Source organism: Saccostrea cucullata, unplaced genomic scaffold (assembly GCF_032062105.1).
Source record: "Saccostrea cucullata isolate Sc308-1 unplaced genomic scaffold, CSIRO_AGI_Scuc_v1 ctg716, whole genome shotgun sequence".
In the NCBI taxonomy this organism is placed as follows: domain Eukaryota; kingdom Metazoa; phylum Mollusca; class Bivalvia; order Ostreida; family Ostreidae; genus Saccostrea; species Saccostrea cuccullata.
The window spans coordinates 18,069-35,904 of record NW_026929218.1 but is presented as its reverse complement, the minus strand read 5'-3'; the positions used below and the strand labels follow the sequence as shown (position 1 = coordinate 35,904).

The following is a 17,836-nucleotide window of genomic DNA, read 5'->3' as shown; positions in this document are numbered from 1 at the left end:
CTTCTTTTCAAAATGGACACGCATATAAATTTATATTGACCAGACAGTGGATAAAATTTTAATGATCTATATGTCAGGATCCGGATTATGTCCCTTCCGTTTTGCTTTTAGTTTTCCCATCATTCAGTAGAAAGTTTACATTTGTGGAGTAAACATCATTACGAAGAAAAGTGCTTTCAAACTTGTTCTGAGTTATATCAAACACTGTGGCATCAACATGCAGTATTTTAAAAACAGTGATTTAACAAATTGATGGATGTGACATTTGCACAATTTTCTCCGTCTTTATATTGATGACGGATGTTATCATGACGAAAAAGAAATTTTGCCGGGTACTTTGTTGGCACATGGCCAATGACATTTCCTCGCTTCCCTAAATTATGCATTGAGCATAATAACTTGTGATTAGGAATATTATTTATTTAGATTTTTGCAAAAATTACTGCGATGACATGAGTGCATGTGTTCAATCTTTTTCTCAACTTGAGAAAAGGTCATAATGTTGATAGAGAAGATGACATCCATGAAATCCAACCTGCGGAGATCCCGGACCATTGCGGAGGGGGATTACGTTTCTTCAGGGGTGGAGGAAAAAGAAAACTCTCCTGAATCGTTCCGCCCCGCGTCAAACTCCTGTCAGGCCCTGAAGCATGCAGTGTCGGCTTTGACGAGACTTGATGACTTCGTCCTAGAAAAGGTCGGACAGGGGTTCTTTGCTGAAGTCTTCAAGGTATAACTTTAAAAACAATTTACAATGCAAATGAAAAGAATTTTGACAAAAAACACTTTACTTGTAATAGGTTCAGCCTTTTATGTATCTGCACAACTTTTAGTTCAGTATCTCCTAAATCAGAATATGTACATTCAGACTACCAGTATGTTTTTGCCAACTTGTCACATGTAGCTGCTGCAGTGGATTGTATGCAACATTAATACGTAATGCATGCTTTCAGTTTCTTAAACTGTCCATTTTCATTTTTCTGCAGCCATGATGTAAAAATAAATTGCTCGGTAGAGACTAAAGTTCAATTATTATTTTTACTCTTATAATTTATAATTTTCTTTTTTATCAGTCTGTAAAATAAATCACAAAGTTCTGGGTAAATTGAGAAAACAACAAACACTTACAATTAAGATCATCTGTATGAAAATTTTACATTTTCATGATATGACATGAGTTTACTTGGAAGATTATTAGATATAAATTAACTTAAAGATTATAAGATGATTGATCAGGATTAGGGGTGAAGGTCATCTAAGTGAGATTTGTAAAGACTAAAAATAGTGGTCTGAAGTCTCTCCCTTAGATCCAGACTGGCAGAGAGACGTCCAGCCAAAATTTTTAGTTTCTACTTTCTACAAATCTCACTGAGATCAGGGTTAAGGGTCAGTGTATTAAGATATAGAGGGGTAAAAGTAAATCAGAGAAATGCAGATTTGTCTATAAAAACTGGCGATATATAAAGGAAACATTGAAAAAGTTTCATTAGTATATGGCTATCTGCATCTATCGTTATGTAATCTTAATATAATTATAAATTGTCATATTATGTAGTATATTGAATGTTTTTAATTTATAAGGATCTCTTTTGGTATCAATTTTAAAATTTGAAAAATAGTCTGGTTAGAAAAACCCAGTTCTCAAAATTTAGTTCACTCACTTTGTTAGTAATAGTTCAAAAGCTTGAAAATCAAGTATATAACACATTTGAATATTGAAATTCAACTTCACAGCAAGAGCAACCCGGTGATGAAAATCAAGTGGCTTTACATGTGATTTATAAACTCTTCATGCTCAAAATGAATTTGAGATGAACTAGAGGGGGTCTCCAGACTGAAATTCTTGATAATCAGAGAGTAGAAATATATCATATGATAGAGTACATGTAATAAAATCCAAGTTGTCTGTTTTAACAATTATTTGGTTTTTAGGGCTGGGACGATACAACTTTTTCTATATCGATATGTATCACGATATTTGAGCCACGATACGATATGTATCACGATATGTTTGATTGCTGATAAATTCTTTTTTTGCATTGAAATAAACAAATAAGAATAATTTATTCAAAATAATTGTTTACATATTGTAAAACAAAAATATTTTACTCAAGTGGTGTTAATTATTATTTATTTCATATTTATATTTATATTTAGCTTATTTATTTTATATATTAAACCCCAAAAGTTAAATAAACAAAGAAAAACAGAAGTAAGATTTTTTTGGGCGATATTCCGATATTTCTTCATATGTATCAATATGCGTATCGTCCTAACACGTATCACGATATATCGATATCTCGATATATCGTCCCAGCCCTATTGGTTTTGATATCATACCTACCTATATTGGAAAAGCAGAAGTTCATAAGTAAAACACATATCATATCTATTAAAAAGTATACCTAATGTAGTAAGTATTAAGTGTTTCTCTGCCCATTTGCCATCATAAAGGATTATATAAAGAACTATGGGTCATATCCCCCTTCCCATGGGTCAGATTTATGGTTTACTGGAACATGTATTAATTAACCAACAAGGTTACTCATTATATCATATTTCACTAGGTTGTAGTCTGCTTCATAAAACATTTACCCTCATGTACGTAAAACACTGTAAATGTGCACGGAAAATAGCCACTTGATGACTTCAAATAGTGAAAAATTTAATATTTGTTCAATGTACATATCAGTGCATCTCTCCATACGAAAGAGCTGTAAAGCCAATATACTTGAAGTTGTGTCTCCAAGTTTGACCATGAGATGGGTAGATGCAATAACTTTTTGATAGGAAATATTTAAAGTACATGCATATATATATCACTTAAACGGTGACTAGATACCTATTGCCTGTTCATAAAACACAGGCTATGTAAATGCTGCTATTGACACAATTCTATATAAGAGCAGGTTAGTCAGAGATTTTTCTTCCCTCCCCCAGTGTCTAGATGTTTATGATGTAATCCCCCTCTTGTCTCAGGCATCTCCTTGTTCCCCGACAAGTGACAAACACAGTGCCGATGTATCTGTTTTTGCCACTGGAGCAAAGTGGCCTGGTACATAAGTATATAAACATTTCTAGGTGCAGGTTTCTGCCTATAGACGTTGTAGAAACTGCTACCTGTAAGAAGTGTGTCTACATTGCCGGCTGATAGAGCTATGCATACACAAACAATTTTAAGGACAGATATGACCCAGTAAAAGAATATATTGCCTTTTATTTATTACATTTAATCCCCAAGGAGTTTTCTGGGTCAGATGTTTATTTGACTAGACAGTTTGAGAAGGTCGTTTACCAGCTGAAAGTCTGACTAAGGTTCAGGCAAACTGGACACACCTATCATAAGTTGATACACGATCATTATGCTCATCAAGTCATTGGCTCAAAAACTTTCACATTTATTAATTAATACAGGTAATAAATCTCATGTAAACAAATGAAAGGAATTCTCTAAGTACCTTACATACTTTAGATCACTATATTTTTGTGACACCTTATTTTCGCAAAAAAAAAAAGTCATTTGCTCTTTATTAGCAAAACATAATTTTCATGAATCGTGGGTATTGCTCTATATAATCTATATATCAAAATTAAAATACGCAAGAATCAGATATTTTCACAAGCACACTGTCTTGCATAATTACGCAAAAACAAAGTTCTCTCAAATAAAAAGTGTTTTACAGTATACATCACATTTAACTTGTAGTTTTATATTAACTTTCTTTATCTAATATACATGTGTTTGGATGGACATAATAAAAGTCATTTAGTATTCACACTCTCAATTAAATGTTGTAATGATGCTGACCACAAATGAATTGTAAAAAAAAAAAAATGAATTTTTGAAGTACATGAATTGTAGTTACAGATCAGCAGGATTTTTATTTAATGTTAAGAGTGCATGTTCATGTAATGTATTAAGGTGTGTACATAATCTGAATGTGTGCAAGGTGGCAATGAAATGAACGTTGTATGTGTATTCTCATCATGTCTATAATTAATTGTTGTTGCGTTAATGAGAGATGTGTTTATTTCCTCCTAAAGGTCACCCACAAGTCGACTGGTCAAGTGATGGCACTAAAGATGAACATACACTCCAGTAACCGCTACAACATGCTGCAGGAAATCCAGCTCATGAATCGACTGTCTCACCCCAATATACTCAGGTATAACTCGAAGTCAAACAATTAGTATGTAATACATGTAATATGCATGGAGTAATTTCTATGGATAATCTTTGGAGTTTCAGAGAAATTGCAGAGATTGCTAAATACGTCAATCTGTAGAGTCCTCAAAAATTTTAGATGTAGTCTATGGAACAGTACCGTTGATTGAGTATATATCACATAAAAAAGAATAGGGGTGGGGGAATGTGCACATTGTTTGCAACTTACATAAAGATATAATTCTTATTTATTTCTCAGGCTTATATTTCATTGAGAACCATACCAGTAATTTGTTAGTGAAAACTTTTGCAAGTGAGGATCAGATCAATATTACATGTACACCAATTGCAGCCATTACCTGTTATATTCAAAATTATATTAAACCTTGAGGGCCCTTGATTTGTGAATAAATAAATATTTCATTATATAGCCATGTCAATGAAAGAGAAATAAAGAAAAAGTATTATAATTGAATATTTTATTAGCTAGCATGAAGGAAGGAGGAAGGAGAATTGTTGTATAGGAGTGACAATAATTGAATGCACTTTTAGAACTTTTTTTGGGGGGGGGGGGGAGGGGTTGTTAGTAAAATGCCTAAATTCACTTTCTTAAATGGTATCCTTAGGGGTTTGTTACCAAATGTTGATCAAGATGTACAGGTTGAGTGATATACAGGTTTCCAAATTAAACAGGAAACACGGATACAAACAGGAGTCAAAACTAATCGATCACCATTCTCTAAATATCCCTTAATCTGTCCTATCAGCTCGTACACAAACAATTAACTGGGCAAATGGAAGCTCGAATTTTGGACAGTTTCTGGTGATATCTTGTTGGCATGCTTCAAAATTGATAATTTTTTCCTCCCCTATCAGGCCAATAATTCATGAGGCTTTGCTCCTGACTTTGATCATTGCATTGATGTGAATAAGACTGTATCTTTAAGTGGGGCATGTTTATCAACAATTTATAATTAGTTAGAGAAACAAGAAAAAGGTGTTTTATTTTCCCCCCAGAAATAACAATTTGTATTACATGAGCAAAACAGATTTTGTGTTTTTTAAATAGGTAGCCCCTGCTGGTCTTGGGGGAAAACTAAAAAAAAAAGAAAATAAAAAAAAAAGTTTAATATGATTCAAACATTTTAACTGTCAGAATGTAGTGTTCATTGCTTTCAACTTTATTTTGACACAAAACAATTTGACTAACCAGTTTGTAATACATGTAATTGATTTTTTTTTACAAGAAATACTTCTCTTATCCATAAATTGGCTTTCAATATATATCTGTCTAAGTATCAAATAAGTTTTACCCTATTTGATTGCAAAATATATGAAACCATTCCTCTCAATTTGAATGATCATTTGATAGTTCTGTTTGTTGAAGAAAAATATACAAAAGTCATGGAAAATCTCAAATTAAATGTGTCCTTTTACTTCTGATCATGATGATATACAAGATTGGTGAGAATTTCAACTGTGAACATGGTCAGGGAAGTTGACACCTCAATTTTTATCTGAACACATGCTCCAGTGGAAGAATTAAATTACACATCCTCATTGTCATGAAGTGTGGTAGGAAATCATTTGAAGGGGTAAGGAAGGCATATATAGAAATGCAGTCACAGAACATGTACACAATAGCACTTTTTGTCACATTCAGATAGACACTTTATGTACATATACATGTTCATATATCAACAGAATTATTTAGTTCTTTTCATTATGGTTGCAATCTGATTGTAAAGGCTGGAGAGTTGCAATTTTGTCTGCATGTTTGTAATAATGCTTTCCATTTGCAAAATCATCATTAAGAAAATGACACTTTCAAGGAGAATTTTAGATTTTATTTAGTTTTTTTTCCATTGAGTTTTAAGTGTAAACCATTTTTGTAAATTCTTGAATGTTAAATAATTGAAATATGTAACCTGAAATTTTTCCGTAAAATCAATGTTGAGTGTTTACATTTTTGGGCAACTGCAAATACAAGTAACTATTAGTATTAAAGTATATCTGGAACATTGATACTTGAACTCTCACATGATGGTACATGTATTTACAAATATATTTTGTGGTTGACGGTACTTGTACTGGAGGGTGTAAATATAGATCAATCCCAAAGTAGTAAGTCATTTAGTAATCAGTCAAAGCAACCATCTGTTTCCCCCCAAGTACTAGTACCACTAATTCATTAAAGGTGTACTTTGGTCCGGTACTAATACATTGTACTACTAATCAAGAAAGTGTATATACCTCTGTTTCTCAGATTCTGCAAGGATTCTCAAAGTCCAGAGGCAGCCATAGCTGAATTGACTCAATCTTGTTTTTTCGTTTTTATGCTGAACATCTCAGAAAAATTTTTTATAACAAGTTTAGCTATTTTTCTTACAAACCTTTAGAATCTGCAAGTTGCATGTATTATTCTCATGTACTGAGAGAGTTGTAAGTTATAATGACTGCCTTGATCTGCACTTTGAGGATATTACATGCAACTTGCAGATTCAACACGTGCAGTTATGTCATATCTGAATTGACTTGGTCTTTTTTTTCATTGTTATGTGCTAAAATTATTTTTTCAAGTATTTCTCAGAAACCTTTGATTTTGCAAGTTGCAGGAATGATCATTCCTGAATAGAGGCAGCCATAACCGAAATTGCCTCGATCTTGTTTGTTCATCATTACACTGGAAATCATTTTTTCCACTCAGTCTTTAGATCAGCGTTATAGTGTTGTTATGTACGGTACCCTCATCAGCTCCTGCTAGGAATTTGTTTAGATGAGGAGGTAGATGATCTTTATTGTTACATTAAAGCAGGCTGATATTACGAAGGAAAACTCTGTAGACAACCCCCCTCCGCATGTCAAGGTCAAACAACAAAAACATCAGACTGGTGACTTTACGTACATCCACATCGGAGGGATGAAGTTCTCATTGTTATTGTAGCGATTGTGTGTGTTTTATCTTTTATCAAGCAATATAAATTCAGGAAACCCAGATGTGAATCTATACGAAAAGGCAAAATGGAAGAGAATTAGAGATAAAATTGATATCATAATTCAGTATTTTATATACAAGATAGAACCTCTCTTCTTTCAGAATGTTAATAAGATTGTTAATATTATTTGAGAGTGGTGATTTGCATGAAAATACCATTTTAATGCAGATGGTTTTATAACAATTAAACAGATTTTATTAACACCAAGATATGCATGGACATATTAAATCGTTCAAATACATGTTTAGAAAAATCCCTCTTGACATGTTGAAAAATTGTGTTAAGTTATGAAGTAGGTTTTGTGAACGCAGTTTTATACTTAACCTAGTTTCATTCATCTTGAATTAAATATACACAAACAGGATGCAATGAATGTCATCTTTAGACATCAAGTGTGTTCTTATATATACATGCATACTGTACATATTCAAATTGAATGTAGTACTTGTTTTACGCTATGCATGTTGACCATTAATCAACGCCAATACGCATTATTTTTATAAAGGCTTGTTGTATTATGAATTCATTTCAAGGGGCTTAAACAGAAAGAAAAATTGAAATTTTTCTGACACCTGTTTTAAAATATGTACATACATTGAAAGCAAAAGTGTTAGATCTTTTTTTATTATTATTTGTATACCTTTTTACATTCTTCGTTAGAATGCACTGACCCAGAACACAACACTAAATGGAAAAGCAATATACCTGTTGAAAGTCTATTAGCCATAGGAGGTCATTTTGTTCATGGTTTTTTCTATGCTAGATCACTATAGGCCTTTAATTACCACTTAATATGTAGGGTTTAGAACTTACTTTTATCTAAATTGAATGTTGTGGGCAGATAAAATCATGACAGGCCATTGGCAGCTCCTAAAGGGTAATAATATTATGGAAGTGAAGTCCTATACATAAGTTTATAACTATATTGTTAGGACAGCTGTTGGTGAACTTGTTGAATTTGAGTAAATTAGAGTAGTCATTTTCCACTGGGTATTTAAGGATAAAAATCTTGTGAATGAAATTTCTTTATGCAGAAAAAATAATAATGAATTTCACAACTTAATATACAATAACTGGGAAGAATCATTGATATCTGAAAAGTAGATATGATTTTTTTTTTTTACTTTAACAGAGAGGGGGATTTAAGATAAAGAAATGCTAGGTTGTTCTGATGTATCATTTGAAAGCTAGCTATAAACAGCAAAAGGTTTTTCAGGGCTATTACTGTCTCAATCCACATAGTTCCCTTGCATGTTGCAAAGCTAACTTGACACTTGCCATATTCTTGTGCATGCAAGTATCTGTAAAACATTGTTCACATGGATACATTATTTCCTACCATTATTCATGCTCAGAACAGTCTGTAAGTCTGTTGTTATTATTTTCAAACAATTGTCTAGAAACCACTCATAAAAGAAGTATGCAATATTTGAAGCATACAAATATATTACTAACAGAAATTCTTTGTGACTGTTCAAAATTGGCAGAAACACTTGGTACATTGTGTGTTTGTATATGTGTGTGTCATCTGCACAGTAGATACCGGGGTACATAAGAATTCCTGTCTTCTGTCTGTTTGTCTGTCTGTTTAGGAGAAGTAACTTTTTAACACAAATATATATTCAGAATATTCTATTCTTCTGTCATTTCACATGGTCTCAGTGAGATGATACCTGTTGAAAAGTCAAGGTCAACAGTTTTGTCACTCTAGCTGTGACTCTTTTACCCATGCTCTCTGGCATAACTAAAGGCTAAAAGAACAGAGAGGGGGTTGGGTTTTTTTTTCTCACAAAAATGTTGAAATAATTCTCTTTATAATTTTTTTTTCGTTGTAGATTTCTAGGAGTATGTGTACATGAAGGCCAGCTACATGCTTTGACTGAGGTAAGCAAAATTCCACAACTCATCAATTGGGTCATCTTGAGTTTTATTTCTGAGAAAATTGTATTTAATGGTGCAAGCAACTGTTTAATGTGTTGCCTCTTATGCATTCTCATCAACTGAGTAAAGCATTTTTTGCATATTTCATCCAACTACGCAAGAAACATTACTACAACAAAAGGGCTGAATGTGAGCTGATTTTATAATTATCAAAATTGTAGAAGCTTTTAGAAAAAAAAATTGGAATGATGTAAGATAAGATGAATGTACTGTTAAGTTACCTGATTGATCAAAGTTTTCTGCAAGATGTGCACAAATTGCTCTCAATGTATGCACAGAAGACAGACGGCTTTGATGAATGTGTCTAAGAACCAGTGTTCTATTACGATGTACATTTAGTATGTAGATGCAAGATTTTTTTATCATTTGCAGTTTTAATAAAAATGGCTGAGCATCATTCTCCTATGTTTATTAGTGTTTAATCCAAATAAGTTGGATAAATTCTCTGGGAAAGGAAGGGAAGATGTAGCTTGTCCCTCTCCCTTTTTTCAAGATAAATAAATTGAAAACTTTCAAAACATCAGCAACTTAAAATATGAAAATCTTTAAAATAATTGTCACTAATTTCCATTCATAGAGCTATGTGCATGATAAAGTCTATTATACAATTTGAAAAAAATTGATTTTTAGCAACTTGATGAATATGTATTTTTTGTAGTTTATGAATGGCGGAAGTTTGGATCGTCTGATTGCTGATGAGAATATTGAGATGCCATGGACACTGAGGATAAATCTGTCCTCTGATATTGCCAGAGGAATGAAGTATCTACACAGCAGGGGCATATTCCATAGGGACCTCACATCAAGGGTAATTGCTGGGGTTTTCATACCTAAAAATTACTGCTGAATTTCTGCTGTGTTCTCTTGAAAAAAAGTTGTTGAATATTTCAAAAATGGTGTCATAAATCTCCAATGAGGTTTAATGGTCAAATTTTTAAAGCAAATTTTGTAATCTTTTACCTGTAAGATATGCTTTTGCATAAGTGGTGTCAGGAGGTTGTGTGATTGTTAAATAAGTAGGGTGTCAGGAGGTTGTGTGAATAAGTAGTCATATGTGTGGGGCTGTTTCCCTAGATAGTATATATATATAGATGTAATTCACTAATTGGTAATATTTACATAAAAAATCTCTTTAAGTTTACTTATAGCCTAAATTATTCCAGGCATAAATTTCCTCTTTAACAGTTTTGTTGATATGCCAGAAATTTCCCAACCTGTCCCAGAAACTTGTTTTTCAAATAATTCCCAATATCCAAAAACATTGATGATTTTTCCAAATTTTGTGTGAAAAACATCATAAACATTTCTAGTGTACATGAATTTTCAAGAATTTTTTTCCTCATTTTTGCTCTTTTTACATTGTGCATTTCCTACATACCTTACATATTTTTATTAAATCTAATAAAGAACAAAATAACATAGGCTGGTAAAGTTATAACGATATGATCTGTCTCTCATGCCTTATAATAGGGAAGTAGGAATTGTTAGTTATTGTGTTATTGTAGTGTCTGGTACAGTAGGAAGTCTTATGGATAATAATAGGTCCTATTCCTCTTTAAACTTCCTTGAGAGCCTTTCTTTACTGTTCAGAGCAGGATTTACCCATGTAATACCGGGCTTTTCCTCTGTATCTATTTCCTTTAAATCCTATCTGTCTGAGGCAAGCATGTGATCACTGTGTTTATTTTCATTCATAGAGAATTTTTTTAAAACCATATACGACTGAAATTAATTTCTTGGTCGGGGTGGGGGGTCAATTCTTTGTTGGGGTGGGGGTCAATTTCTGCTGATAAAAACAACATGCAACAATGAATATTTTTATGGTACTAAAATTAATTTGCTTTCATTCATTAATTAATGCCTTTTTTCTTTTCACAGAATATTCTGTTACGAGTGGAAGGTGACGTGTATCATGCAGTGGTCTCGGACTTTGGTCTGGCAGCAAAAGTTCCAGATCCTTTGTGAGATATCTAAAATCTTATGAAAATCATTTCAAGCAAAGTTCATTAAACTTGTAATACATATTCCAAACATATGGCAAACATTAGATTCTTTTTCAATTTTTGGCCATTAAACAGCATTTAATCTAAATTCACAGAATACTATAAAAAAAATTCTTATGTGCAAGAAATATGTCCACAAGTTTCATGACTTTCTTTTATTAATAAACACTACTGCTGGTAAGCATTCCTTTTGTTGTTTATTTTTGGAGAGTGTGTGCCCAGTCATGAAAATTTAATTTAGCCATTTGATTTGAGTTCAAACTGAAAAATTACATAAAAAAGGTGCAAATAAAAGTTAGTTTACAGTATACAGTTTGGAATGATTAACAATTACACATACATTTATTTATCACAGTTATATTGTAAGATTTGTGGTTGACTTAGCAAGATCATTGCTTCCTCAAGGTGTCTGATGATCATTACATGTATATCAAGTGTATTTTTGCTTACCCCTTGTAAGTTGTTAGAGACCAGATAATTACATAGTAAAATGCCTATCTGTCTGTCTGTCAGTTATGTTAATAATTTTTCAAAACTCTGTATAAGTTTTTGTTTATTTCAATAAGAGTTCATACACAAGTAGACTATGCATGTACTTAGAAACATGATTTCTCTATATCAGTTTTTGATTTCAACAAACTTTGTTGCTATATTCATCGAAAACAAAAATATTTTCATCTTCAGGGATAAGAGCACAAAACTACCAATAGTGGGATCTCCATACTGGATGGCACCGGAAACCCTGAATGGTCTGTGGTATGGACCACAGGTATGAAACTTTATATCTTGTCTGAAGTTCTGAAAATCATGGGATATTTTTCATGTAGCATCAAGAAATTTTATGGCTTTCTTTGTCTTTCTTGGTTATAAATTTTGCTCTTTTCATATTTTCACCCAGTTTATTTCCTCAATATCGTACTTGATAAAAAAAAAATGCATGCACCTTTTTTTAAAGGACAAAATAAAAAAATTGTTAGCCTTTTTCGAACCCACAAATTTCTGTGTAGGTAGATAGGTTAATTATTTTTTTTATTGTACAGTGCATATATTAATTAATTATAGAAACTATATGAGTATGTCTGTTGTTTTCTATTTTAATTAAAATATTTTCTCTACTGCATGTTGCAAGTGATCTAAATCGTTTTAACTTTACAAAGTAAACAAAATGGGGAAAAAACTTTTCAAACAAGAATTAAATCTCAGCAATAAGGGTCTAGGTTGCACCTCTACCTCCTCCTTACTATATTTTTTGTGATATTGGAAGCTCTGACAAAGCTGATTTTCATTACATATATCTGAGGGAAAAAATAGGTGGGGCAAGGACTGTGCTTATATAAAAATAAAGACAGAATCAATTTATGTAGATGAACACTTATAGCTATCCCAGTGAAGAGAGATAACTGGGTTACAAAACCAAAACTTGTTTCCATTTTTCGGCAACGTAGAAATGCTAGCAGATCGAGTATGAATTTGATATACATAAGGAAAAGCATGATGTAACATTACTGCTGTGCCTAAACAATTAATTTATGTGTATTGTCTGCTGTCATTCAGTGAAATTATATGTAATTCATGAGCATGCCATTAACTGTTAGCAAAACCACCTGATTTCAAGTCAATGTTACCTTAATTTGATAATTATCAGTAATGGTATTTATGAATGCTTAATTTCTCTGTCTCCAATGATGTTATTTATGAAGACTTAATCAAATTATTGCCTTTTCAATTTATTATTTTACTGAAGGTTCCTTTGTTCTGGTTGGTAGTTATCCTGCATTTAGAGCTGTATCGTGCACAAGCAGTTTTTCACACCCCAGCTGTGTGGCCCGTGTAGCACAAAAACATCTCCAGATAAAACACATGTTCTCAATCATGCTAGAAATTAAGATGTGTTTTTGAAAACGAAATTTATATGTCATTGTTCTCATTAGATAGCCAATCAAGATTTAGTTAAAAAATTGCAGTTACTTTTCTTTGTATCTTTTGTGTTTTCTCTCAGTCAGGAAAGATTTTTTCCTGTTGTTAAGAAAATATATTCAATAGAAATCATCATGAGATTTTTAAGACCTTAAAATTTCTCACAAGAAATACAATTGTGAAATATGAAAGCCATAGCACCACCTGTTCAAAAGTTATAGCCAAGTGAAAGATTTTTAAAAGTAGGTCTAACTCCTAGGTCAAGGTCAAAGGGTCAAAGTTGTGGTTTCTAACAAAGAAAGGTCTTTTACTATACAGATGCTTACCACCAGAATATTTGTTAAGGCAAGTCCTTGCCTAACATTCTTTGAGATGACCATTACACCTTTGTTTTATGTGTATTTGAAGCACACCTGTCTCTTTTCAGGCTGATGTGTTTTCCTTTGGAATTATCGCCTGTGAGATAACTGCCAGAATAGATGCTGACCCTGACATTATGCCAAGGACACTGGTAAATATGATACTTTGTCACAAATTAATGCTGGCTTGCTCTTCTTCCTGTAAAGCAGGATTGTAACTTTTTGCGATAGAGGTGTCAAGAAAGACTGGAGATATTTCAGGTGATCATAGGCAAAACACTACCATTATAGGTCTTTGAATTTTGCTTTATATTACAAATTCTCTATGTATGATATTGAAATGTGTATACAATGTATATTTAGATTTAAGATAAATTAACAAATAAGTTAAACCTGCGAGAATGTTAGTTTATGCCTAGCAGAGGAAAAACACCAAGAGTATCCCAAAGGTCAAAGATCAAGGTCATATCGTTTTAGGGTTAAGTACACAAAATCAGTGTGCCCCAGTTGATAATATTTAAAATTGTTACTGAGAATTAATTGTTTACAAAATTGAAATTTAATTATTAATATTTAGTTAAGTATTATTGGTATAAATTAAATATTACAGAGATTTGGTGTTGACTACATAGCGTTCTGTGAGAAGGTGGAGTACTGTCCCTTGGACTTTCTAAGATTGGCATTCACTTGTTGTCAGGTAAGATCAAGATGTATACAAGTGAAGAAATCTCATCTGTAGAAGGGGGGGGTGTAAATTTAAATACTATGGGGAATGATAACTTATCAATTTATTAATGTTGAATATCATGTACTGTAATCACAACTTTTGTTTGTTTAGATTGAGCCAACAAAGAGGCCTACCTTTTCAGACATTGTAATGTCACTAGAAAAAATTCAGAAATTACTGGAGGAAGATCCAGAAGAAATGAAATCAAGGAAAAGAAAAGGTTTGTTTATCTAAAATCTAATAAATGGATCTACATATCCTATAGTCCAAGTTTATTAGGACTTTAATTCATTAGTATAATAATTATCGTTTCTGTGTTACAACAATATGCCTTTTTGTACTTGTGTGGAAATTTGAATGAAAAATGAATAAAGTACAGAGGCTATTTACCTTGGGTTAAAAAATTCTTTAAAATGTGAAGCATACATGCACCTTACCGTATATTTACCTTAAAAAATTATTTTTAGATTCTGGACGCCATGGTCACAAGAGGTCATTGTCAGCAGACAACATCTTGGCAGCTTCAACAGATGACATTACACCTATGACCCCACAAGTGATAGGTGAAGTAATGAGTAAGGATGACCCCTTCTATTCCCCAGTGGGAGCTAATCCATTCACAGCTTACGAGTCCTATGGGGGCAAGATTCTTGGATATTCCCGAAATGGAAAAGACTCTTATTACAGTTATGAACTTCCCTCCCCGTCTTTTCCCCATACCCCTCCTGGGACCCCTATCATGACCCCTGAGGGGACCCTCAGAAAAAAACACAGCAAAGTTCAGCAGACTCAGTCTCTTCCCTCCTCACCTGTTTTATTACGTAAGGCAGCAGAGCAGTTCCATCTGGAGTCTTTACATGGATCTAACTGTCGGCGGAATTCTGCTGTTAACAGTAAGAGATATTCCCTTCATTTTCCAAAATCCAAAAGTGCATCTGTGATGCCAGATATATTGGCAAGTAGATTAGAACGTGAATTTTACAATGAGGACTCAGTGAAATCTACAAACAGTGGACAGAGATCGAGGAGATATTTGCGACAACTGAGTGCGGACACGGCACTTAATAGATGCAATAGAGACAGCAACGGTGATTTAACAAACGGACTTGGGGACAGAGGAAGTGATAAATCTACTTATCAGAGTGACGTCAAGGGTTATCGGATGTCGAGAAGTTCTACGGATTCGTTCAACTCCATTGAAGAGCAGATAGTGGAGGTAGAAACTTCAAAAATGACGTTCATCTCAGAGACGATATCGGAGGATTCGAAAACGAGTATCGGTTCTGATGGTGCAATACTAGAAACGCATTTATAGTTTTATTGGGCTATTATTTTCTTTTCTTTCTGTTGACGAGTGCTGCTTAATTTATGTATTACAATCCATTTCATTTTGGTGCCATTTCAGATTGGCCATTCTGTTATCAGTATTTATTTTTGTTCTGTTCATAGCATTTGACATTTCTAATACTGTGTGTGTTATCACCTCCAATATCAGGTTTAAACTGTGATATGTAATGAATAATGACAATGGACTTGTATTCTATTATGTGCATAAATGAATTATGAAAATTATGGTTACGAGGGATTTTTTTTCTAAATATCTGAAACAGTACATGTTGTAACAAATGAAATTTATATGATGTAATTCCGTGAACTTTTTCATATGCTGGTTAAAAAATTGTTCAAAATGATTTAAAAATCATGTCAGGGACTGTTATAGATAGTTATTGCCTTGTTATTCGAATTATAGATTGCTTCTTGTTATTAGAAATATTTTTCTACAAATATCTGTCATTATAAACATCATTAAATCTGTAGTACATTGCAGTGACTATCATGTCTCATTGTTGAATTTAAAGTCTCTTGTTAAATATATAGTGTAAATGAAATAATAAGTAAAATTTTTAAAAAAAAATTAAAATGAAATTTGCATGTATGACATTTATATGTACCGATACTTAGTGCTATTTGATGCATGTATTATAAATTAGCCATTACCAGATGTTATACATCAATCCAGTTATGTGTGAATTTAATTTCTCTAGTCCTTATCATTAGATTACAATTCTGTATTGTTCTAAATACTTATATTTCTACAAAATTTTTATGCAGAGTTTCTGTAAATCATTAAATGAAATCCCTAGATCAGTGCATAATACAACTAAATTTTTTAGCTGTTAAGAACATAGTACAGAGTTTACGAGACACAGAATGTGATACCTGTTTATTATCTACCGGGTACTCAGTTCTTGGTAGTTGGTAGGATATTCAACCCTGACCTATACCCTTTAGCCCCTTGTTGACTGTGTGTGTGGTGGTCCTGTAACCCCCCCCCCTTTCTTCCCCTCCCTTATATTTTCGTCTACCTCTTCATGCAATATTTTTTTTCTATTAGGGAGGAAAATTAATGTCACCTCCCCAAAGGAATGTTAGTCACAAAATATAAATGATTTTATAGCAACTCTTAATGCACATATAACATTTAATAGCTTGGTGGCTTCCCATTTAAACATTGCATGCATTTCTCATGCCTATGTACTATTATTTTGGATTCATACTGAACTTATTTCAATGTTAGGATAATGTTTTTCCCTTTTTGAAATTTGTGGATTTGTTAAAGTTAATGGTAGATTGATGAAAACTACTTATTATTTTTTGATATGAACATACAAGGCATGGTTCTTTTATATATTATAAATATAATCTTTGTGATACAATATTAGTATAGTTAATATGATGTCAGACAGTTCATATATATCATATTGTCCATTATGAAATGAGCATTGAATTTTTTTTTTCAATAACTGACTGAGCTTTTTTCTAGATCAAAAATAAGGTTTATTAGTGCTGTTATGAAGGTCACTTCTGTGTTACAATGTTTGATTTTGTTTGAAACTATTTAGGGATTGTGTATAACTTTATCCACCTCAGATATTCATTTTGATTTGTCAAAGTAAAATGGTATTAGTTTATCAAATGATATGAATCATAGATTAGAGATTTTCATTGTTAAATAGGTAAAAGGTTAGACTTCATATATTTAACATTTTTTTAGATTAATTAAGTGGTGTCCTTTTTTGGTTCTTTCTTAGACAATCTACATGTATTATGATTTTTAATGAGTCCTCTTTTATGGGTTTTTTTCAGCTTTTAAATTTAAATTAAGGTACATTCAGCCAGTTCATAATGAAGAAATTTAGTCTTTTTTTATTTATTTAATTTTTTTTCTTTGAACATTTTGAAAATTCAGGGAAATTTACCTATTTTGTTAGGCCAGAAAAAGAAAGAGTAGGGCTTTTTTCAGGAACTGAAAAGTATTGTCATTACTTTGAGTCTGACTTTGTGTTTAATTCTACGTCTTTCATCCCATACATTCCTTTGAGAGTTTTTTTTTTTATCTTGCTCATAAAACATTTTTCTTAATGTGAACAAGTGCTATCTTTTGGTGGAAATAACATATTTGATTATTCCATTTTAAAATGAATATTTTAAAAATTGATTAATCTGCAGATGAAATCTATGGTGATTATAGTACACTGTATATGTATAAGACATTTTGTAATTATAGAAGAAATCTTTTGAAGTTAGATAGTTATGTAATAATATTGACAGTTATGACAGTTTGTTGAATATTATATTGACATAAAATTTGATATTATAGAGTGTGTGCTTTAGCTGCAGGTGTAATAGGTAATCTATTTACAATATATGTATACATTTTGTTTCGA

The 17,836-nt window shown here is 32.2% G+C and overlaps 1 protein-coding gene across 1 annotated transcript; it reads left to right on the top strand.

The window, feature by feature from the left end:
- Positions 1-111: 111 nt before the first annotated feature.
- On the top strand, positions 112-17,159 carry LOC134280131 (dual specificity testis-specific protein kinase 2-like). Its single transcript, XM_062762558.1, has 10 exons — positions 112-730; positions 4,045-4,166; positions 8,997-9,045; positions 9,761-9,910; positions 10,981-11,063; positions 11,790-11,874; positions 13,450-13,533; positions 13,992-14,078; positions 14,220-14,328; positions 14,576-17,159. Exons 1-10 carry the CDS (start codon positions 500-502, stop codon positions 15,421-15,423), a joined length of 1,848 nt encoding a protein of 615 aa, XP_062618542.1. The 5' UTR covers positions 112-499; the 3' UTR covers positions 15,424-17,159.
- Positions 17,160-17,836: the final 677 nt, after the last annotated feature.